Here is a 25506-nt window from a genome sequence, read left to right as displayed (position 1 = left end):
CAGGTTTTGCAAGTTTTTTGCCAAACAAATTGTTGCTAAAGAGAACACAGAAACATCTAACAACACGGATGAACCGTTAAATAAAAGCTCCGGACAAAGTTCAAAGTCTAGGGAAACAATCAGAGTGCATTACCCACCAGCAATCCAACTGTGTGACATAAATTAGGAAACAGAGACCCCATAAATGTCCCTTAATCTTTTTCTCACACATAATTAGGGAAGAACCTACTGCACTTGTGAAGCATTAAAAAGTACATAAATCATCCCACATGCAGCCCATATCATATCTAAATCACGCTGTATGCAGCTCTTCTGCTCTCAGAAGCTGCCCCACTCTGCAGCTGAAAACTTTCTCCTACCCTGGACAGGACCTCCACCAGGTCCCGGGATTAACTGTTTTGTTTTTGCCCAAGTATAAGTAAAAATCGAAAGACAGCAGCTAGCGTAGCATTTCTCAAGATAACTCTTACAACTGCTCCACTTTGCATTATGACAAGACAGACCAGGGAGGATGATTTCTTTTCCCCTGCAGTGTTGAAAACATCAAACATTTCATAATAAACAGTGGCACTGAATTTGCACTGACAGGCAGGTTCACTTCTAGTTGCCTGTGGCTGAAAAGTCTGTCTAAAATGCTTACCAGACAGCAGCTTCTAGGAGGTTATTCCATACCTCTCTCATTTCTGTATTTTGTTCTTTATATAAAACCAATTTGTCAGGCTTCCCACCTACGTATATAAACTCATACCAGATCTGGCATTCCAGTCTATTGGTACTAAACACAGCACTGCATAGAAACCAAGCCTGATATATAGCCAAAACTACTAAAGCTGTTCACATCAATAGTCCTTATCGTTTCCAGTTCATGCTCGGGCCACAAGACTCACAAATTATCTACCTTAAATTACTAATACTACACTCATGATATGAAAAGTGGTATTAATTCAAGTGGTTCCAGACTAAGAACATCCCTATATGGCTTTAAACTACATGCACAGGAGTTGTCACAAGGCCAAGCACGAGGCAAGTTTACTGCTCCAGCACACAAAAAAGCACCTTTAGCTTAGTTAAAACAAAACAACAACAAAAAAATCAATTACCGCATCTGCAGAGGCAGTTTTTGTATCAATCAGTTCCTATTTTAACACATTCACAACGTGTTTAAGCATACTTGATGCTGCTACTCGATATAGAAACAGGACTGAAGGTGAGAGCTTTCCAAGGACTCCCACCCAGTTTAACACTGCAGCGAGTGACTGTCACCACCAGCTCCCAAAACTTCTAGAGGATGCTTCCTTTTCTTAGTCCCTATCAACCTCTCTTCCAACCACTGAAAGGTCAAAAATGCATATAAAATATTTAGCATGAGATTCTGTTGCTAAAAACACAGACAGCAGTCATATTTAAACAGCAATTCTACAAACAAGTGAGACAGGTAAAGTATCAACAAGTCCTTGTGCATTTGCTGATAAGTATCTTTTTTCTTTAACTAAAGAACAACTTGATCCTTCAGTGACCGAACAAAAGCCTTTCTAACAAACAAGTGGTTTTTATGCTTCATCACTACAGATTTTTAAGATCCATTCAGAGAAAACAAGTGTTCATGGTTATGGAAAACACGTTTTATAAAAGAAAACCATGCAGAGAGATCTTTAAAACTCACCCAGTGTTTAAAAGCTGTTTCAAAAGAAAAAGGCGCAAAGTTCCTGAGCAACTTGCCCTCCTGACTGTAAATACAGGCTGAAGACTAAAATAGACATTCTATCATTCAGCACAGTCACATCTGAACATGCAAACTTCCAGAGGGTAGAAAGAGGGCTGTAACTTACACCAGGCAGTCCCAGGATAAAATTCACTCTGGCACAGGAGAGCACACAAGACAACACCGAGAAGCATCAATGCGAGTCCACAGTCTTATTCAGTAGGTGAAAATCTGCCTCCTCTTAAGCAAAGAATTCTGCTGGGGGTGGGCACTGATAAAACACAACACTGCGTCACGACTGCACTATGAGACAAACCAATCCAATGAAGCTCATATTAAAAGCAACAAAACGTTCCCTTTCCCCCACCACCACCCCCCCCCGCCCCAAGCATAGGCATAGACAAGAAAGGAAATCTCATTTTTGATTGCCAGCTGGGCATTTTGGTGCGATCAGGTAATTTCTGAGGAGCCCCAGGTCTTCTGTTTGCAAGCACGCTTAAATGCAGGCTTAATTCAAGTGCATGTGACGGTAGGGTACGCACATCCAATTCGGGAAAGATGTTGCATGCTTGTTACTTTATCCATGTCAGTAGAGGTCTCACAGGCTACACAGACTGCAGAAAGTTAGAGATGTGCACGAGTTTTGACTGGATCAATGCCTAAGCAAGCAACTTCGCTTTCAACAGTTCAACCTACATTACCCAATCCAAATTCCTTCAACCACTTTCCTTTAAGTGGGAAACATTTTTGCATGTATGTCAAGGCAAAAATAATGTTTGCTTAAAAGCACCCAGCTTAGCTTTATATAAAATATTTGCTTCAATGCTACATAATGCAATTAAGCCATTTTATTCTACAAAAAGGAATGTAAATCAAAACTGCATTGTCACAGCTTTAAAAATCTGATAGATGCAAATTTATTTGGACATGATTCTGGTTTATAAATAAATGATGTTTTAAATTTAACTGTTAAGTTTTACTCCATTCTGACTCACTCAAAGACATGGAATCATATTTCTACATAATAAACTTAAATCAGTAAATGTTCTGTGTCCTGTGCATTTGAGAAAACCAAATCATCGATTTAGATTTGTAAACACAGACTTGGAGACATAATTCTTACCTCATCTATTTTTTCAAGTTTGAATAAAGGGTATTTCTTAACAAAGAGGCAAAAAATTTCTAAATTGGTTAAATTCAGCTGCAGATGATATTCAAGGATAATTTGGTAAACCTGAAAAGTGGTTTACATTTCTTAAGAAAACTCACATGGATTAGTAAGCCTACATCATCTTCTAAGGATTAGGGCAAAACTCCACTAGAAATCTGCAATGCAGAAATGACACTAAAAATCCCCAATAAAAAAAAGAATTCTAAGTATCACGCCACGATTCTTTGTAAGAAATGCTGACTCTTTTATTTAAGGTCAATACCCAACTACTATTAAGCCTGCAATATAGCTGCTAACTTTGTGAAAAACTACATCTCCTAAGTCTGGTTGCAAAGTCTCTCCTTTTACTTCTGTAACAGCTGGCAAATAGGCTTCCTAGTTTTAACAAAGTGAAAGAGGTTGATACTTCCAAACAGGCTTTCCCTCATTGACAAAAGCAACATTTTTTAACAAGAACATTAATCTTTTCCTTCAGCTCTGAACATATCTTAAAAGAGTTTTGTTTTCTTTTAAACAAGTAGTATCAATCAATTTAAGTGAGAGCGGTCATAATTGTAAACATGAGGTCAGCCTGTATTTATAGGTCTGGATTCCAAGGTTTTAAGGAGGTGAATAAACAAACACAGAAACTTTCTTGAAGCACTTATTTAACTTTATAAAGTAAAAAAAAAAAAAAAAAAGAACACAAAATATTATTTCATGTTCTCTTCAGAGATGATGTGTTGGTGATGTCTACCTTGGAAAAGCTCAAATCCACACGGTCCAAGTAAACGCTAAACCCACCCTAGTTCTCCTTAAAGGACCGTTCACCCAGCCTAGAGTAACCACCACCAGCGCGCAAATGCAGGTAACAAGACCGTCAAAAGGACATTACCTACATTATTTTCAAAAGCCAGAAGTTGCCAGCCTGACCTGTGGGAATCATCTCAGACCTGGGAGAAGACCACATGGAACCATTTGAGTGCCGCTTCCCACGAGCCAGCCTGACCACAACGGTGGTTTCTTGTTGACCTAAGCTTCAGAGCTCGGTCTACACACAAGGCAAAGGATATAATAAACAGCACAGAGAAAAGGAAATACCTTCAAAGTTTTTGTTCTGCTAAATCAGCACTGTAGACCTCAGGCATGGGAAAATCCAAGCCAAGACTGGTTGACCATTAGAAAGAGTTACAATTTGGGATACCACTAAAGAGGCAGGCAAAGGAAAATTTATATGACCACAAAATAAATTATGAGGATCGGCTTTTGGCAATGGCAGCATCAGTTTGGTTCCCATCAAATCAAGTATCTGCAGAAATGATGAATATTCTATATTACATTCTCCATCAGGTAGCATTTTTTTTTTAATTGCAATTTATTCTGGTAAATCCACAACTGACAGATCCCGATTCGTTTCAACAAACCCACGCTAGGCAGATTTATATTCTGGTTTAAATAATGTAAAAGGACATGCCAATTTAAATAATTAATTTGAAACTCTCTTTGTTTTGCATTTCTGCGTCAGCTATTTTCTGAAAGATGCCCAGATTCTCATTTAACAGTGACCACTAAAACACAATTTGCAACTTTATGTAACTTTTATCTCAAATGTAACTGGCCTTTTTGCCATTCAGATGGGAAGGCTATATATTTCAGCAATTGTACTTATTTTAAAATACATACATTTTGAGTACAAAATAATGGGGATGTTTATAATTTTCTAACATAAAAGCCTGTAAGAATTGGAACCTGAATACCCGTAAACTGCATTTGGTCAGAAACAGAAATACAATAAAAACATCCGAAAGCTGCAGGATGTTGTTCCAGTTACATTGTGCCAACTTAAACAAGGTTACAGAGCAGCAAAAGGAGCTTTCAGGCTTTCACATACCTGCTGGTACTCAAAAACCGGGAGTCATAAGCAGCTGGAACTGGGGACTATCTGTATCTCTTTCCAGTATTTCTGTCCCTGACCCTGCCTGGGAACCCTTATTTTCCCCTCAATCTACAAAGAAAGAAAATAAAAGTCACGAAGAGGAATGAAAACAGGTGGCAGATGACTGCACAGGTATCACATCGTATCTCAAGGAAATCCAGCTCTTGGAATACCCTTCGTTCTCATTTTGAAGGCCCCCGTGACCATCTACACCATGGGGGACTTGAAGCAGAACACCACACTGATCATTACCTGGAAATCAGCCCTGAGGTCCTCAAGGCTAATGGAGATTTAACACAGCTCTGTGGAACACAGCACCATTTCTGGCTGCTTTGGTAACTCCACTGTGCCTAACAAATACCAACAAAATTCTAAATTAGACACACAGTTCAAGCTGGAAAGAGCTGGCTCCAACCAACAAAAGCACATCTGCTTTTGCATATTGGGCAGCAAGCTCCAGCACATTCTGTCACCCATCAGGATAATCTCCAAATTGAAAGAGATGCATCCATGTTTTGCTGCAAGAAAAACCATCTCAGGGACTCTCTGGAAAGTCTAACGTGGTAGACATAAAAATTAAGTCATTTGGCATTCAGGGACAGAGCGACTCCTCTGCTCTGAGGAAGAAAACCATTTGGATGGGGTTTTGTGATGGTTCTGGACCCTGTCACATTGTCACCCAAACTTCCTCTTCCAGCAAGACCTCAGGCTCTCAAAAAGGACATCCCACGCCTGCTAAGAGAATTGCACTCCCGACGGTCAAGGTGAACCAGCTGTGCTTGCATAGGCATGCAGGGAGGGCTGCCATGTTACACAGCGTGATTCTTCTTGAGATCACACTTGTCCATTGAGCAAGTGAGCCCTGGGAAAAGGAAAAGGAGGAACCCGCAACTGGAATTGCCAGAGGCCAAGGCGGGAGCAGAGGATGACACAGGCTCCAGGTGCTGGGTGGCCTGGGAGAACCAGGCTGGCTCCGACCCCTGCCACAGCGCAAGCCCACGCTGAGCCAGGAGGAGTTCAAAGGCAGCAAACCCATTCGGAAGGAGCAGGGCTTCGGCCACCGCTGATTCAAGCACTGCCCCAGTTAATGCCGGGAACCGGACTCATACTGCCCATGACTCTGGCTGATTCTCCAGAGACCGAGCGTACTACATCCATACTAAGCCACAGGAAAGGGGTGAACTGCTGCTCTGAGACTCCCTGAGCTTCATCCATCAGTTCCCCTCCCCAGCCCCATATCCGAAGAAAGCAACCAGCACGGGCAAAGTATTTCTAAAAGCCCTGGCTACTGCTGACAAATCCAGAAGCGTTATCCTGAACTACTAACGGACCTATACTGACTTTACACAGAACATAAAAACTGCCCATGAAACACTCCCGTGGCAATCCAAAAATATGCGTTTTGCAAATTCAGAGGCTTATGCAAAGATCCCCTTGGTAAAAAGCCAGAGTGCGGTTGCCAAAAGTCAACAATGCAAATTTCTCAGATAAAGGAAACCTGACGCCTCCAGCGCCGGATTGCTTGCCGTTTCCATTTTGGTTTGGGTTTCAGAGAATAACCACTGTGGAGTCTTTTCCTGTTGCACCAGAAGAGATGGCTGGGGCTCTCCTGAGTCCAGCAACCCTCTCTCTTCAAAGGAAGCTGGAGTGAGCAAGCAACTATCAACACACCAAACCACACTGGCTGGCTCTCAGTGACAACCTCCAAAATCAGTGCGGCCAGCAGGACAGAGGACCAAGCACTGCCGAAATGAGCTAGCTGAATGCCAAAAGGAGGAAAGGACCAGGAGTATAACCAAAGAGAGGAGGGATGACGACACTCTGAGTTGCTGACCAGGGTTGTGGGAGTAAGTGGTAGATGAGACCAATACATCGTGGCCATGGAAATTCTGCTTATTTTTCCACAAACACTGCAGTAATAAAGATATAAAGGTGGACACAGCAATGAAAGCTGTGACCCTGGCTTCATTTCACAGGAATAAGAGCCAAATATTATACCAGGAGGCTGATGACCATGCCTAATAGTGTCTGGACACCACGTGAAGAAGGGCACCTGACAACTAATAAACCCGTTTTCCCCGCAAAGTCTAATAGCTGTTGATCTCTGTTCTTCAGAATCCATGTAATGGTCCACACCCATCTCCTGTAGCCTTTGCTGCTACAGACGTGAGCAGTGTGATGGTCAAACTAAAACATTTGAGTTCCACCAACAAGGCAGAGTTAATGTGCCAGGTGCTGCACCATAGGTTGACGATGCTGCCGGAGCAAACAGATGGTCAACAGACTTGTCACATCAGCTAGGAATTAAATCATCACCAACGCAACACGCCACAGAATGTCGCATAGTTGGGTACTTGGCTCAGCAAACACCTCCAAGAGGACTTACTAAGGGCATGCAGTTCTGTGAAGCAGGTCAAGAAAAGCTAAGCTTTATCCTCTGCAAAGGAAAATGTTGCTTTCCAATGCTTCTCCCGTGCGAGAATTAGCACTGAAAATCATAGGAAAAGTAGACCTACAAACCAGCTCAATGTAGCGGCTTGGCCAGGGATCTTGTTCTCAAGAACTCTCTCCCTCAGATGAGTTACTGCTCATGCAGCAACAGCTGTTTCATCTGGGCTTTTCCTGGGAGCAAACCCTGGTAACCTTAGCATTTGTCCTTCAGCAGTCCAGCGCCTGCGTCCAGGTGAAGCACAAAGCATCTTCCTAAAGGCATGAGCAGGATAACGGGACACACATCACCCCCAGTGAACTGATGAGTGTATTGATCTGCAGCAAGAGCTCAAACAGCTAGAATTTCTTTGCTTGCTGACAGAGGCTATAAAGGGAACAGAAACTCATTAAGGTAGCGGAAGATATTTGAGTACATGGCACCAGCAAACAGCATCAGTAGCTAGCATGCCTCATTCTCTGAAAACTGCGTTTATAGCTTAGCTGTTTTAATGAGAGTGATGCATTACAGCGCCGCAATGGCTGCCCAGAGGAAGAAAGATAGCATGGATGCTGCTGAGAGGTCAGGAATTCCACAAGGAATCCTCCCTCTTCCCTGCCTTTCTGGAGAAGGGTGAGAACCAGAGCTAGCCATGCCAGGATCCTGTTACGTCCATGATGGCTTGAACAGGGACTTCTCTAGACCTATGCATTTCCCTTGCAGAAAGTGACCTAACCAACAATGGGAATGGCACAGCACTGACACAGCCATCTCAACTCCATACAAGCACAGAGAGGAGTCACACCACTCCAAAAGCAGGGTGCAAATTCCCAGACAGCTGAAGTATCAGGATTAAAAAAAAAAAAAAAGGCAAAAAAGGAGGAAAAAGAAAAAAAAATACTGATGTCTACAGCAGCCAGGTATGACAACCACCGCACCATGTGTAAAGAGTCCTCTGGAGTATGGAAGCATGTGTGAAGCACTTTTCTTGTAAGATCCGGAAGGGACCACAGTCTACCTTTGTCATACTGATGAAGAAAAATCACTCAGTTATGCGTAAAACAAATGAGCAAGTGGATCATCATGTAAAGAACACTGAATACTCAGGAAAAAAGTAAAAAAGTATGTAAAATATTTTTTCTTTTAAAGAAGTAAACAAGGTATCTATAATTCCTAAACAACTGGTTGTTTCTGGTCACCAAGACTTCCAGAAGTCATAGAAGTAATTTCCTCTTCCATCACTTCTACACACAAATTAAAAAGGTAACATTAATTATGCCATTTTTTCAACTGCCCATCAGTTCCTCAGCCTTGAATTAACCAGACATTAAATTAAATCAAATTAACAAAATGACTATGAAGACAACAGTTGCTCTGAAACAGTGGAACACAGTACTCCCAAAATGGTCTCAATGTTTCAATCAACACTGTCTCTAAGCATTTAACCAATTATCTCCTGCATTTTGATTCTGTATTCTTTAAACCTTCAGTAGACAGGAACACCTTTGAATTACTTCATTTAACACAAATTACTAAACAGATTACAATAAGATTGGGCTGTATTACAAGGTTGTTTCTTTCAGATCTGAAGTACTAGAGTTTAAAAAAAACAAACCACAATCCTTTCCAGATTTAAAATTTTCTCAACCAAGCAAAAAAGTATTTTCCATTCTCCAAAGTAATCCAGAATGTAGATCATACTGTTCACTAATGTACATTCAATCTGGGATACACTAGTGTCACTAACCTAATGTGAAATTCAGGTATCCTTCTGTATCTACTTTAAAACACATTCATCAGTTACTGACAAATATATTTAAAATATGAAAAAATTACATACGGACCCACTGGCTACCATACTAATCCTGGGTTTTATTTTGCCTAGGATTTTCTACAGTTTATTCAGAAAACATAAAGTAATTGCATAAACTCAGAGGCACAGTTCTCCATCGAGAAAGTCTTCCACAAGAACATGCCAAAAACCCACACCAAGAGTGCCTCACGGGTCAATCTAAAGAAAGCAAATACCATGTAAGGAGTAATGCTGGAAGAAACACTAGGTGAACATAGAGGCAGCAGAGGTAATGCAAAGAAAACAGAAATGTGCAATTTACTTGTTCCAGTCAACAACAGTAACTAAAGTTTATTGAATTCAGTTTCAGCAGCTAAAAATCCATGAAAACATTTTTATACGATACAGACAATACTATCCCATATGCAAATTTCTATCAAAGCAATAATATAAGCTAGGATTTTCTCACAGTCATTGTGATTTACTTATCAATTAGTACAATAAAACCTATTTTGAAATATAAATATTACTAAGTGCAAATAGTTTTTGTATCCAATTGTAATTTAGCTGTTCAGTTATATGGAAAAATCTAAGTAAAGAGACTGAAAAAAAATAGCTGTTAGCTACAAAAATAGCTGGACACATTTTCAGCCACTGTCTCTCAACTGTTCCCTTTATATCCACTGTAAAACTATTTCCAACACACTAATCACATCTGTTCAGAAGAAACTAAAATTATATGATTTCAAACTACATTCATTAGAAAAACAGTTCTTTAACAACTGCTTTTACTCTTCCATCTAATTATATACTCTTAAAGGCCAAATATTCAGTCAGTATGCAAAAATAACCATAGCCTTTTATTAAGGATAAAAGACCAGATAAGAGTTCATAACAAAAATAAAGATTCTCTTTGCCTCTACCAGCAATGCTGTCCAATATAGGAAATTACATTTAATTTTAAAATTATAAATACATATATGTCAAAGTCTTAGTACCTACATATCAAAGACTTACTACAATTAAGTCTGTTCACAGCATCTTAAGTTGCTGGACTGCATAGCTAGCATATCCTTGGAGATATGTCATGTAACAGCCAAGATTATCAAAAAACTACCCTTCTAAAAAGCTCTCCCCTAACCCAATACTAAGTAATCTGCACTTAAAACCCCACAGTCCTGCCAAGAAATCTTACCTATCTGGAATATTTTTGCGACCAACAGTCAAGTAAAAAAGATTGAGCTGATTAATATTTGATTCTGACATCTAAGGACAGCGTAAGAACAATACATTACAAGGTTACTTAAATTAGAGGACTAGCGCTGTCTTTTTTTCTTTTGCCTATGCACCTGTCGCACTTTTGATGCAAAGGCTGTTTATAAAATGCAAGCAAACCCCCTGATTTCCTCAACGGGTCATGGTCTGATTTTCTCCATATTCAATGTACGTTTCTACAAAAGAACAAAATTGATTTCAAGTACAAAACAGCAGCTATCTAATCCACAAATAAAACTACAGCAACGTTCTGCTCTTCCTAAAACAAGCCTGAAGCCATGATTATATTAAAGACACAGATGTGAGGGGATTTTTCAACTTCCAAACAGATATGCAAACAAAGTATTACAATCAAGGGGTGCAGGTAAATGAATAAGCAAGCAAACTACGTGATGTTTGTGCAGCGTCCTCTCAAATCCTGCAATCCCTTCTAGAAAGTCTGGGTCTACATCTCCCTCTTCTTTACTCATGTTCTTCTCACATGGCTTGGTCTCAGAAACTTTCCATGCCTGTAACGGAAACTTGAGCCAACTTCTTAAATGTATGATTTCTTCATCTCCACTCATCATCCACTTCTGTTTCTGAGAAGCTCCTCATCATGACACCTGTATCTCAAGAAGCAAAACAGGAAACATCACAGGGATGAAGCAAGGAAAGATGAATAATAATATGCCTCTGTGTCTTTAATAAAATCCCAACTTTCATTCAAGTTCCTTTTAGGAACTAAGAGTTCCTTTCACAAAAGAAAAGTTTTGCCAAACTAGGTATGTAAACAGTGTGTGCCAAAATTCCAGTAACTAATGAAGTCTCCCAACTTGCACCTCCATTCCTGACATGACAAGCTGCAGAAATCCCATACCAGCCAGCCTTACATACTGTGGAAAACATCATCAGGTGCCAAGCTTGCAGAAGTAGTCTGCAGCAGCCAGCTTAACTGAAAGAAGTCACTGACCCATCTACTAACTTATCTGCTACCAAAAACAATGCACGTTATCTTTACCCAGGACCCATCTGTCCAAGTAAGTAGAGCTCCAGTCCACAACTGAGACCAAAAGCTAAGATGTAAGCCTCTCCTCTGCTTTCCCCATTCATTGCTCCTTAATCTACACAACTTCCACAGTAAGTTTGCATTTTTACACATTTATCGGGTACTGGAGGAGACACTTCCCCTGCATTACAGCAGTTTAACTACAAGGTGACAAAGGCCTAAGGTATTTTCAATGTGTCTTTGTCCCCAGAATCATATCATAAAGTTTGGCATTTGGGTGGAGGTGACTTGCCTATTTGTTTTTGCCATCCAAAACTTGGGATCAAGCGGGCCCAAAGCCAACAGCAACACTGTTCGGAGTCTAACAACACAGTGGCAGAGAGATGACTCATCCGCAAAATGGAGACACAGCCATCTTGCATCCAAACAAGCAGCCCAAACCATTTTTGTCTCATGATTTTGCTGGAATGCTGAACAAGGGCGTGCAGGAGAAATGATTTCTGCAGCCTCCTCAGCCATGAAGCCTTCAAGACAGATAAGCAGGCACCAAACCCATTCTACCAGCCAGCTCTCAGTAAGACAGAAGGATGAAAGCAATTTTATCTCTCCCTTTTAGGGTTAAGGTCATCTTTAAAAAAGCATTAGCACCAAAATCTCTTCCTAGCAGAGGCAGAGCAGATCCTACCTCTTATCAAATACTATCTCAAATTCTCGGAATTCCACCTCCCATCTGAAATATCCTCCTTTCTTCTGCAAAAGCACTCCACAGCAGCATGCTCCACACACAGGGTACACTTCACTCAGAAAGACAGCATAGTCCTTCGCCAACTCCTCCCAGCAAAACGACAGGTCACTTTGTGTCTTATGCTAGCAACAAAAGACAGCTGTAGGGACAGAGTCCCATCTGAGCACAAAAAGCCTTGGCTTTGGTTCTCGCACACTGCAGCAGAGAAGATAACTAAGCCTTGGACAGTCAAAGCAAGAAACCCTCGTGACAGTGCTCTGGGTATTGCAGAAACAATAGCTGTTAAGTAACCGGACATTTACTTGCTGTGCAGGGATTATATGTCAAAGAAAAACACATATTCCCTCTACCCTGAACTCTTGAAGAAGTCCTTACCCTGTGAAGTGCTTAGGAGGCAAACAGTCCTAAAAGCCAGTGCCTCAGCAATCATACCTGCTATTGAGAAACGTGCTACTGCCTACTCCGGAAAGGCAACTCAGATTTCAGGAGCTTACAGAGCACAAAAGCAGATGCAGCCACACATGTCCTATAGCAGAACATCCAGAACATGTCCAGATACCATCCAATTCTTTTATACCACAGTGATCCTTAACCTTTTATCATGACAACCACTGTCTACAAGAAACAGAAACCACAATTTCACTGTTCCATAATCATCAAAACTCCATATTCTCCCTGAGCACCAGAAATTAACTGCAGACAAGTAGCTCAATTTATTATTGACATCCTCACTCATTAATCAGGTGTCTACACTCAGCATATACACTATACGGAGTACAAGACATGCAGGCTGCTCACTGTTGCAGGCAGAAAGAGAGCTGCAAAGAAAGATTAATAATTGTCAAAAAGATCTGACGCTGGCTGTCACCTGAAACAACCGAGGAATTTTCAATTTTCTTTTGAAGAGACAATTTACTGGTAGGCTGGTACTTCTAACTTTGATCTTCATAACGGCCAACACCAGCAGAAGAATTTTGTAGCTCAATAACAAAGCACTGAAACCTTCCAGACTGTTAACTCAATTACAGTATTCTGGCAAGGAAGCCTTCCCCTTATACCTTGGGGAAAGTCTTAAGATTAAACAGTGCGTGTTTTAAAGGCACACGTGCCTCGATTATTTGGTGTAACTGTTCATGCACCTCACTGCTTTGAGAGTGTTCCATGGCAACTTGCTTGGAAAAATGATACTTTTCCTTGTTTCCCAAGGAAACAATAGTTACATAACCACACCAACTGTCCCATGCACAGAAACATAAATTATAAGGCAAATGTCAAGCTAATCTGATGGAAATGGATAGAGATTTCACAAGTGCTCAATTCCTACAACAGGTTTGCAGAATAAATAACTGAGAAGCCCCGAGCAATGTGCCTCATTCACAAACATCAGGGAGACATCATGTTGTGATGAAATATACTTAAGAACTACAGGTCAGCGATAGGCTGCTCAGGCACTGTGTTGGGAAAATCAGGGACACTCACAGTACTGCTGTGTAATGGAAAGAAAGGAGGGAAGATGTTTAAGATACCACAGTGCCACCAAAACTGAGTAAGCTGCAGGAAACTCTCATCTTCATTAGTTCAGCTGCTCACAGAGCTACTTTTTAACCTACACAGTAATACAGCGATGCCTTATACACCCATCCGTCTTTACGTGGGCTGCTACTGACGTGTTAGCAGGCACTTCTCAGGATTCATTAAAGGCACTTTGTCAACAGCTGTCCTCTTCTGCCAATGAGAAACTGGAGAAGCAGACATACACTGCAGTACAGGTAGCCTCAGAAAACCCTACAAAAAGTATAAATGCTTCTGAAACACTTTCCACGAGATCCTACCCAGGCAAGGTAAGCTAAGCAATGCCACAACAGGTCAGATCGCTGGTCCATCTGTTTGAGAATCCTGCCTCCCGTGATTGGGACCAGAGTCTTCAGAAGGCAGAACAGCTGGGGTAGTGAACAATGATGTAATTCACCCAAAGGGGAAATTCCTTCCTGACCTCATCAATTAGCATGAAGGTTTGTATGTTTAATTTATTTGTAATCCTATTTACTGCAACTCTGGACATTGCCATTATATATATATGTGAATGTCTAGGTCTGCTTTGAATTCAACTAAACTTTTGGCCTCGGTAATATCATGTGGTATAATTATGCCAGGTTTCCAATGTACTGATTTTCAATTTCATTTCAACGTCCTTTTTCTTGCACTATGGGAGCTAGCACTGCTATTAAACCACCTCTCTTCCACTTCCGAGGGCTCCAGCACTGCTTTCACAGTAAGCTCCCATGCCATACTGTGCCCTGTTACAGAGTGGGAACACAATCTGAGGGTCTTTAAGGCAACAACCTAGCAACATCTATCAGTTATCCAGCAACATTTCTATACACTAAACTTCTGGAATCTGCTGGAAGCTGGCAGCTCCACCAGAATTACAGTAGGCCTCTCTACCATATCTTGCAAGCTCATTTTTCAGGTGTTTTCCACTCCAGAGCTGCTACCCTTACAAGCAAACTGTTTTGCCCAGTGTTGTGTTCTTTGAACCCCCTTGAGATGCTGATGAATTTAGTTATAAAAGAACAGACAAGAAGCATACCATGCTGGGCTTGTCAAAGTCACACAGGAACCTCTCCCTCTGAGCAAAGAATTCCCCTTCCATCTCCACGTCTGAATAAAGAACAACAGTGTCCAACCAAGCAAAACCAATCTCATTTTGCTCATGGCTGACGTTCCTGTGGGCCTCAGGTTCCTCTGTGAAGTAACTTTAGCCTGTGTTGTTACTCATGGATGAGTTCATGACATCTTCATCATGACTATTATACCAAGTACTTATTAAAGCTTCAGTGTGATTAGTCACCGCTGTTCCTGCTCACACAACGCTTGCAAGAGGCATCAAGGTATATAGCCACACCTTCATACAACAAATGTTGGGGGGGGAGATGTATGCAAGCAGCAGACAAAGAAAGGAGACTCCTAAAGCAAACTTGAGGTTCTGGATCCTCTTGTCTCCCCAAAACATAGTCCTGTTTACAGTAACTATTTGGGCTTCATTTTCTTATCCCAGCCTCTGGAGCTAAAACTTTGGACCCCAGGCCACAGAACCTTAATCCTAAAGTTTTTAGGAGAGAAAAAGTACGTCTGACTGATCTCTTATGGTAAAGTGGCCCCCCAGGGAGATGACAGAGCTTTTACAGCATCTGTGAGAAACACCACATAGCCATCACTGTTTTATTGCAACTGTTTTGATTACAGGCTTGGAACTGGTACATTATGGCAAGAGGACACTTCTTTGCCTCAACCAAAAACAAAATTACACGATATCATCCCTCTTTAGAAAGATCTTCAGGCAAGCAACCGGTCAAGAGAAAACTCCTGTCACAGCCTATGGTCCATAAACAAATGGATCAAAATAGCACTAGCAGACATGGTAATAGGTACTGCTTTGCCAACTATTAGCTCATTAAGTAATACAACCACATGCAATTTTTTTCTATATTTGAGCATCACATACTGATTAGTCAATAAAATCACAGGTCTCATAATGGCAGTTAATTTGTCCCATTGCATACTTCTCAACGACCAACCCCCAAGCCATTTAATAGTTATGCAGCAGTCTTAGAAACTCTGTGCCAGAGTGATGATCTTAATACTTTCTAAGAGGCCATAAACACTTTCCTGTTCTTCTGTCTCACATGTGTAAAGACAACATACTGAACCGAGTACTTCTACTATGCTCTTAGGCAACCCTCAAATTGTGGTCCAAGCCACAAGTTTCAGAGCACTGCCGTAACAGCATCTCCAGGACCTCTGATCAGCCATCAAGTGGTTTGCCTTTGGCATTTCAGAATTTGCTGAGGTCGAAAGAGAAGACAGTAATGATATAGAACAATTCTCCCATCAGCAGCGGTAAAAGAAATCTCGGAGGCCTTGAGTGCAATGCTTGCTCTGCTTTTGGGTCATTACTGAAGATGAAGTCAAAAAGATGGGATATTTTCTGTTTTGTCACACACAAACCCGGAATTTGGGTAAGGAAATCTTTTAACGGACTCAACAAAGGTATTTTTGGCTGCTAGAATTCTCAGTCTGTTGTGCTAAAAATAGCCTTAAATAAATGTACAAGCAGTACATACTTTGCCTAAGAAAAAATCCTCTGGCCACTTACAGATCATGTGAACTTAGTTAAGTTGAGCTGAGAACATCAATTATTCCAACCCTTATCTGACTGTAGATTTGGACCTATTTAGCAATGGCAATGCCACATATCACGCAAGATGAACCACAGCTCTTTACAAAAGTGAGGGAAAGTTCCTGCAAACAACAGTTGCTGCCATTCAACAAGATGGTCATGAAGAAAAGAGGTAAGATTGAAAGAGTCTGCACCTCTGCCTCTACCCTTCTGAACTTCCCTCTGCAAAGAAAAAGCAAGACTTCCTCATCTGTCAGTCTACCCTTCCTTCCATATTACAGCATAAAGAATTTGGACGCCTTCAACTATCACTCCCTAATGTCCACCAACCAAAGCTATAGAAGATGGTATTATTACCCACCCCTCCCCAATCAGTAAAAGGGTTCCCTAAGTTCTGTTCTTTTTTTACAACCAGTGTCACAGAAGTTGGTTCTAATATTGCTCATCAGAGCGTACACCATGATGGGAGCCACGACAAAACTGAGTTGTTCAAACATACAGAGTACTCTGTGCTGGGTAAAGTTCACAGCAGCTGTTCGAGTCCCAGAAAGACATCTGAGAGAAGCACCATAAATAACGAGATCACATGGAGTCTCCCATTGCACAACCAACATACATCTTCCCTGCTCAGGAATTTATGCTTCACACCCTATACTGTCAGTCAAGAGCATATTAGAAACTATGTTTTCAGGATGATCCAGAGGATACTTTGGAAAGTAATACAGCCCTCCTGCTGGCCAAGATTTTTCACCATACTCATTCTATTCCATTACAAAAAAGACAAATGCTTCTATAATCTGAAAATTTGTATTCTATAAACTGAAGGGGATTACTCCTTTGCAGACTCACAATATAAGTTTTTATTTGGATATGCAAATGTAAGTATTTTCTCAGACTCCAGTTTCAGCAAATCCTTAATGTGAGCAGCCCCTTATTAGGATTCTTAATTAATTAGACTGTTAAATTAAAATTAAACCCAGTTCTCCTAAAATATCTCATTCTTAGGCCTCTGCAAGGGGAGAACCACTTTTCAAAGCACTGCCTAGCTGTAATTGAGAAAGAAGATATACGGCTATTTTATAAAAAAAAAAAAAAAAAATCTTTTTCTGAAGTTTTGCCACAAATTGCCTTCAAGGGCTTGGTTCAGAAATTCCAAGTTCAGTTTATTGTTTTTCTCATTGAGAACTAACTCCTTTTAGCAATTCTGTTAACCTTGGAGTTTGAAGTTATTTTTTTTAAAGTAACGCCCAGAGTTTAGCTATTCCATAAAAAGATCAGGAATTATTTTTATTAAAGTAACACCCAAAGCTTAGACATTCCTTGCAAAAATCAGGCAAAGCACCTTCATTCTTAAAAAGGTTCCTAGCCTTTTCCTTGTAAACACAGATTTCACAGAGACAAGTAAGCGCTGAGTTTTATTGGCCTTTTTTAATCAGAGATTTGAAAAAAAGTATTATTAAGGCAAGATTCCTCTTGCCTAAAAAAATCCTGAGCCTTATGCTCTTAACACGACGTGGTTTTTTTCCTCCTCCCTTCTTGCCTTCTATTAAAGAAGAAGCAGCACCAATTTCCACTCACCAACATCAGATTTCTCACGAGACATTTGCACTGGCTTTGGGGTGTTCTACAAGTGGTCAGTATCTCTGGTTATATCAGTATCTGCCCCTTAGCCAGCAGGGAGTCCTGCCGATCCAGGCGACACCAATTTTAGATGGAGCTTGTTAGACTACAAGAAACTTTTTCTTAGCCCTTAACTCTTATTCCACAACAGAAACACAGCTGCAAAGTAAAGGATCTTACCTCCATTCTCAGAGGCCTGAGGCACTGAAACCTTCTGCTCTTCTGCGGCAGCCCTGTCTCAAGGACAGGATCAAGTGCTGCCTTTTTGTTTGAGTGACTATGTTAATAAATCAGGTGACATCAGCTAGGCTCCTTACTATGACTAAAACATGGTTTAATTGTTTGGAGGGGAAAGGGAATGCCTTTTGATCACTACTTCCGATTTGGAGTGTGAGCAACCATGCCTGAAGACTCCACTTTGTCAGCAAGCCTCCTCCAAATGCTATTGCTCTTTAGGCATCACAGGCCAAAGACATCACAGAGTTAATAACACGGTGCTTCCTCACCGTCGAAGAAGGCACGTAGCAACAATTTTCAATCTCTTTAATGTAGAAATTAGGGCTGGGGCAAAATCTTTTCAATTCCTTGGAAAAAGAGGTTAGGTTGCAACATACCCACCTTTCTCTCTGTAGCGTGTATAATTTCAGCTTGCTCAATAGCAGCGGCACTCCTGAGTTCAGGAGAACTTTAAAAGGAGCAATTATGCTCACGGAAGTAAGCTAACGTGAATAAACTACCAGGCAACAAGGAGACATTCCAGAGCCCTGTGCTGTCACCAGGCTTTTAGCCAATTTGCTTAAACATATATGCAAAATGTAAATTACAGAAAGATTCATCATAGGTTAGGATATTCTCAATGAATAATTTTGCACTGCGCTGAAGAAGCTTCCCTGCAAACTGCCCTCAGACGAAGGCACTGGGATCTTCTCCCCGCTTTCAGCGCTTCTACTGGTGTCAGCAGTAGAAGTGTACTGCAAAGGCTTCCCCCTGTGGGTCTTCTTGATGGATCAGGCAGTTTTGGAAGGGAAGTTTGACAGAAAGTTTAGCAGCACCTGAGCATCACACTCCTGAAATTCGTAACTCTTATGGCTATAAAGACACCACAGCAGCTGCTACAGGCTATGTTCTCATCTGTACTCAGCTGGCACATGCCAATTCGTACTATCCAGGCATGTAACACCTGACTGAAACTCAAAATCCTCATGGCACAGGGGAAGATATTTCCACTACAAGGCCCCCAGAGTTTACATCATCTTCAGCTTTAAACAGTCACACTCATAGAATATGTTATTAGATTAGATTAGATTAGAATAAATATTAGAAATATTTAAGACCCTCTTGAGCCTTGCCACGGAATTCATAAAGCTCTGTCCAAAAAGCTTTGATCTTCTGTGCAGCGCTGAGTATAAAACCTAGCCAGCCACATATTAGTTATGAGGAGAGAGATGACTTTTCCACGATTTAACAGAAGATTATTGTTTTCACATAAGATTAGAGAGCCATGGTTGTAACTCCACCTGAAGACTGCATTTACAAAGATCTGACTGTTGAGCAGCTCCCACGGACACAACAGAGCAGTCAGACTCTAAAAGACATCCAACTTACAGTTGAGAGGAACTTCTTAATGCTTTTTTTGTGGCACCTTATAGATGCAAAGTTTTAACTGCTTTGAAAGCTTCCCCTCACATGCTTTGTGTGATCAGACACCGCTAATTCTACATATCATAATAGCTTTTTAAACAGTATTGAGTAAACCAGAGAGATCTGCCTCTGTACAGCATTCTCAAAAATAAATGCAACTAAATATAACTTTGGCACAATTCTTTTAAAGGTCATAAACAAGCTTTCTCCATCCAAGACATCTAATAATTCATCATGAACAAAGTTCCATGAGAGTTTGAGAATCCATTCCCGTGCACGCCTACAAGACCAACTACAACAAACGGACACAAAAAAACCCCAAACACCTATCGTCTCTGCCTTTGCTTTTAGGAATCAACTGTTTTACTACCAATTAAAGAAAGCACTTTTTCCCTACATGCAATATCATGAATTAATAGGTAAAAATCACTGCAGAAATCTGAGGTAAAATTAAAATAGCTGACTGCACCTTCCATCCCATCCCAAAGCATACTTGTACTGCAAAACTGAAATATAAAAACCCTAACAAAACATGGCATAGTTTTGCTGGGACAGAACTTCAATAGCTGCACTTGAGTCAGGAAAGCAAACCACCACCTGCCCTTCGCTCGTGGCTCATGCAGCACTCTTCTAACACCCTAGCAAATCAAAAAGGTACAGGCCCTGGAAAATCTTTTGCTTTTGCTGTTTCTCATCAAAAATGCTTTATCTCAACAAGTAATTTTGTAAGATACTTGTGCCACTACCTCAGGTCCACGAATACAAGCGGAGTTGCAAGCCACTCGAGATTTCTAAGCGCTTCATGGTGCTTCTAGCTCAGCTGAGAGGGAAATTGTAAAATTATTAGCTACAGACAGAACGACGTCTGGCTTTAGTAAACTGAAAAGATGGGGTTCATTCTGACATGCTGCTTTATTGACACGTGTGGAGCCGCAGCGGATGGCTGTGGAGGACAGCAGCCCCGGCGGGCGTCACAGAGGATGCGCCATTAGAAAGGCTTCGCCCCCGCGCTGCCCGCGCCCCGTGCCCGCTCGGGGGGCAGGGCTGGCGGGAAGGGCGGCCGCGTCTCGGCACAGCCAGGGGCGCCGCGCCGGGACAGCGCTGCGGCGGCCGCGGGGCGCAGGCGGGCAGAGGACGCAGAGAGCCCTCCCGCGGGGGACGGCGGGGACAGCCCGCCCGGCCCGGCCCGGCAGCGCGCTGCCTGCCCACGGGCCTCCAGCGGGGCCGCAGCCGGCCCCGGCCCCGCCCCCGCCCGCGCTTTCTCCTCAGGCGGCCCCTTCCCGCCTCACAACGGCCCCCGCGCGCCGGCCCCTCCCCTCAGCGCGGACGGGGCGAGGGGAGCGGCGAGAACGGGGCGCCCCCGCGCGCGTGCCCCACCACGGTCCCACTCACCGCCCGGCGGCTGTCCCCCGGCCTCCGAGCAGCAACGGCGGCGGCGGCGGCGGCGGCAGCAGCAACCGGCGCGGCCCGGAGGCGGAAGCGGCGGCAGGAAGTGAGGTCGGCGTGGGGCAGGAAGGGCGCCGCTTCCGCGGAGCGGATAGGGCCGGGCGGGCAGCGGCGCCCCGGGGGCTCGGTCGGAGGCGGGTCTCTGGCCCGCCTAGGTACCGCTAAGTAACGGGGAGACGCCGCGGAGCCCGGAAGACCTCGGGGGAGGCAGTGGCCCGGCGCTCCCGCGCGCTCCGAGGGCTCCCTGCCCCCCGTCGCAGCGGGGGAGCGGCGCTGCCTCCCACCAGCCCTCGGCCCCGCCGCGTTGCCCTTCTCCTCTGTTACACGCGGGGAGCCGCCGGCAGGGGCCACCGGCTTCACCCGAACAAGCCCCTTTTCACGGGGGAAACCTGCTGAGCCGCCTTCTGCCGTGGTCCGTGCGGCCCCGGTCATGTTTTACTGTCCCTGCAGACGCTAAGGTACAGATAATTTCAATCTAATAAACCAGATTTGGTGAACAAAGCCACATCTGCTCTTATCTGAATAGAACTGCAGTGCTATTTACTCCAAGATTTAATGTATTTTAGCACAGAATTAGAAAAAAATCCCTCTTTCTGGCCACACGCTCCCAGCTCTCCGTGCTGTTTGTTGGCATTCTGTTGACCATTCCGCCCCCTCAAAGTCGTGTAACGTTAGGAATTACAGCATGATACATCTTCGAGTAGTTTTCATGATCAGGTGCTTTTATTAAGAAATTTCTGCAGTATTCTTTGAATTCACTGATTTTGTGATTTACCTAGAAAGAAAAAAGTAACTGGTGTGTGATATCTCTTCTGGATAAGCCATCACCTTAGACAAGTTTTTATAGGCAATCCCACTCTTTAAAGCAATCTGACTAACCTAACCACCTTTGAACATTAGAGTACTGGCCTTAAGCGTCTTCTAGACCTGCAGTTCACTGCGTACTTCTTCGTTTCTCCAGGAAAGGTTCACAGTATTGCATACACAACCCCCATATAAACAGAGAGCAGAACCTTTCTGCACTACTGCCAGCCACAAGCCAAGCTCTCAAAGGTGTTCACCTTCACTAGGCAGTAAGGCCACAGTATCTTCATTCACATTTACCGAACGCATTCCACAAATTCAACAATGCGTGATCAAGGAACAAAAGGGTTTCCGAGCAGATAGGTACTGCCTTGGCTTTCTCCAGGGTGCTGTTACCAGAGAAGGTAGGAGCTTATTTCCAAGGTGCTAGCTGAGAAAGAAATAATTGAAAACTGCGCTTCTCTACCCTCAGAGGTTTCTCTGAGCACGTCTGTGCTGTGTTGGGTACTTTCACGCTGAATGTTTCAGCAGGCACTCTGTTTACTTCACGGGGCTCAGAGAAAAGCTACTGAGAACAAAGTTTTTAGGAGAGATCTCTTCCTTTTCCCCTTGCCTTCAGCTATGTATCGATTAAGAGGCGTTGAAAATAGCTCCACACTGGCTGTTATCATCAGCACTGGAAACATATCCTGAGTTCCTACAACTGTGGGCTTCATTCCACTGAGAGCTGTACACTTTCAGTCTGTTTTGGTGGCTGCTGCTGCTGTTCATACTTCCTTGCTGAAAAAAAGAAACACCGATCAACACTGGGTATACCGTTTATTATATATATGTGTGTGCATGTATACACGTATACATATAACAATCAAGAAACAGACTTAAGGTTAGAGAATGTAATTTCACCACTTAGCCACACAAGGGGAAGTTTCAGTCACTGCATGGAACTAGCCCTGGAGCGTACAGCCTTGGAAAGGCTGAACAGCAGGGTCATAGCAAAATGTCAGTAAGTTAATGGCAGAGAACTATTATTCCATTTGGGTCCTTTCATTTAAAAAAAAATATCAAAGACTATGGCTTCAGAAGTATTATTAGAGATGACCTGAACGACTCAGTCACACAACTGATCTCCACATCACTCATCTCCTCCACAACAAGCCACAAGCTAACGACTACACTGACTTCAAAATTAATCTGGTTAGCAAGGCAAAGGAAGATCAAAGAGTTGTATGCGGTGGAACAAACACCGACAATGAATGCCAGCAGGCATTCCTTGGTAGGCAGCACATACATTTTTGTTCCTACAGAATGCAGTGGCCTGGTTTGAGAACATTTATATTTAAAAGGTTTCATCTCATTAAGTATTTCTTCTAGGCCTGCATGTACGGCAGTTGCGAAGCAAGTGCAGGTGTTTCTCTGAACTGGACCTCTGGAGTATCAGAGGCATGGAGATCCTGACCTTCAACATTAAGATAGGAGTGTTAACAGTTGTTGCCAAAGTAAAATTCTCATTTATTCTCAATTTATGAAGTTGAATTACTGGTGATTCCCCAGGCCTCTCAACCTTTACAAATCCATCCATATTTGGACAATATTCAGACATTCCCATGTATTTTTAACTTCAACACTGGATTCGTTTTGACAGCTCTAAGAGAATCACGTGGCTGTTCCCTCACTCCGCACCTCCTCACGCCTCAATCCTGCGACCCACGTTCCTGCAGAACGCCTGCTCCCTACACGGTGCTGCAGGACAGAGGCTCTGCCCTAGTGTCCCCACCGCAGGAGAACGGGCAGGGCTCGAGGCCACCCCTGCAGGAACCGTCCTCGGTAACCCGCAGGCCCAGCGAGCCCCCTCGTTTCCCGACTCACCGATGGAGTACATCTCCAGCTGCTGCCGCAGGCGGATCTTCTTCATACTGTCGTAGAAGTTCGGCTCGGGCGGCGTCTCGGCGGCTGGGGGCAGGGTGAAGATGCGCATGATCCTCCTCTTGTTCCTGCGAGGGGGCAAGGCGGTGAGAGGCCTGGCCCGGCACGGCCCGGCACGGCTACACGTGGGGCCGGCGCGGCCGCTTCCCGGCGGGAGCCCTCGCCCCGCCCCCCGCGGCCTCCCCCCCAACCCCGCGGCCTCCCCTCACCGCCGCGCGTAGACGAGGAGGGCGAGGCTGGCCAGCACCACCAGCAGGTAGACGTTGGTGGCCTCGTTCCACGCCTCATGCACCGAGTAGTCGATGGCGCTGCTGTCGCCCAGCGCCGCCGAGCCGCCGCCGCCCATCCCCCCGGCCGCCGCCGCCGCCGCCATGGGGGAGAACGGCCGTTAGGGGCGGCCCCGTGGCGGCGGGAAGTGACGTCAGGCGGGCCGTCGGGGCCGGGGTGAGGTGCCGCGCCTCGGCCTCCCTGCCGCCGGCACGGGGAGGCCCGGGGGGGGGCGGTGAGTGGCCTCGGGCTGCAGCCCCCCTGCCCTGCCCGCAATCTGTACCCCCTCTAGCTACGAGTCGCTGCGGGAGAGGACATAAGCGGGTGGCGACACGGGCACGGGGGGTGGCACAGCCTTCCAGCGCCAGAGGGGACGTCGGCGGGTGGGCAGGGGGGGGTGAATGCAGCAGCTCGGAAAGCCTGGCAGCCGCGGGGTCAAAAGCACCTTCGCCCGCCTGGGCTGGTGGTGGCTCTGCAGCCGTGGAATCGTGGGATGTAGCTTAGCAGCACGTGGTGTTGAGAGGAAAAGAGGTTCAGATGGTTACAAGCCTTCACTTTCCACACAGGGACTAAATTTGACAGTTCAGGTTGTCAAAATAGAAACAGCACTTCTTGAAAAAATATTGCCTTTTTTTTTTTTTTCCCCTAATGTGCCATAATGGGAGTTGCTGGATATTAGATGCTGGAGCAACATAGCTTGCACCTATGCTCCATATGCTCCTGAGGCCAAAAAGCACAAATCTAGGATCGTACTTTGGCAGAAAAGGTGGAGCAGAGCAAGTGTTTCAGTTTAGAAACTTGAAAAGTCTGAACTGCTAAATGACATGCAGATTAACTAGACAGCAGGTTTTCTAACACATATACACACTTTTATTGTACTGCCTGATGTGGCATGTTTGAGCTACGCACAGGTTAGGTGTGCTGTGCTTTATCCTCTCCTGCTTCCTTCAATCCACCTCTGGCCCTGATACCTCTTTTTACCACATCTTCCTTCAGATACTAGAACTATTACAATATAGACATTACAGACACAGTTCATCTCCCTTTGCTTTTACGCATATGTGGGGTATGTGCTTATGTTACAGTTATTTTTCTTCACCCTCTGTACGACAATACGGGAGAAAACCCAAGTATTTTTAGTGCATGATTTATCTAACCTATGCCAAACATTCAGAGCGAGTCCTCCTGTGCCCGGAGAGTGCTCTGACCCCTTACTGAGTAGAGGGATTGTAAGCATCTCACTTGTATGGCACTCACTTCGCAAATGTCCAACTGGCCTGGGGAAACTATTCTTTGGAAAGCCCTCAGTGCAAGGATGTGCCAAGTCATTCTCCTTCCGTGCTATGGAACAGATTGATTTTAAGAAGCTTCAGATAAGGGCATAAAAGGATATGAGTGAAAAAGAAATTAAAATAAATAAAAAGCTAAGGCACTATTATCATGAGAAAAGTTCCTTGCCCCACATGGTGTGGGAAAGAAGAGTAGAACAGCAATTAGAGATAATTCTAGGTCATTAAATCAGGATGGCACCCATGCACTGAACTGTGGAAACCACTAAGAGGGGAAAAAAAATAAGTCTATCACTTATGCAACATGACACAAGACAGTT

At 43.7% G+C, this 25506-nt stretch overlaps 2 protein-coding genes across 6 annotated transcripts in view; both read right to left on the bottom strand.

The window, feature by feature from the left end:
* SLC20A2 (solute carrier family 20 member 2) overlaps positions 1–20969 on the bottom strand; it is a 59084-nt gene extending 38115 nt beyond the window's left edge. For 3 of the 5 annotated variants that reach the window (XR_008746036.1, XM_055797299.1, XM_055797302.1), the window contains exons 1-3: positions 20850–20965; positions 20204–20277; positions 1830–1973 (exon numbers count right to left, since the gene is read on the bottom strand). The gene's annotated coding sequence lies outside the window, so the exon portion shown is untranslated. Of the gene's footprint in view, positions 1–1829; positions 1974–20203; positions 20278–20849 lie in introns of all 5 variants that reach the window. The other 2 variants (XM_055797301.1, XM_055797300.1) reach the window with 2 other exon arrangements.
* A 635-nt stretch (positions 20970–21604) lies between these two features.
* Positions 21605–24053, bottom strand: SMIM19 (small integral membrane protein 19). Its single transcript, XM_055797304.1, has 3 exons — positions 23840–24053; positions 23574–23698; positions 21605–22487 (listed from the first exon to the last, which is right to left on the bottom strand). The coding sequence occupies exons 1-3, from the start codon at positions 24001–24003 to the stop codon at positions 22420–22422; spliced, it is 357 nt and encodes a 118-aa protein (XP_055653279.1). The 5' UTR covers positions 24004–24053; the 3' UTR covers positions 21605–22419.
* Between the last annotated feature and the right edge of the window lie 1453 nt (positions 24054–25506).

The sequence above is a fragment of the Falco peregrinus genome, chromosome 2, assembly GCF_023634155.1.
Source record: "Falco peregrinus isolate bFalPer1 chromosome 2, bFalPer1.pri, whole genome shotgun sequence".
Lineage (NCBI taxonomy): Eukaryota > Metazoa > Chordata > Aves > Falconiformes > Falconidae > Falco > Falco peregrinus.
Note: the sequence above shows the minus strand (reverse complement) of the source record. Positions and strands in the feature narration are given on the sequence as shown.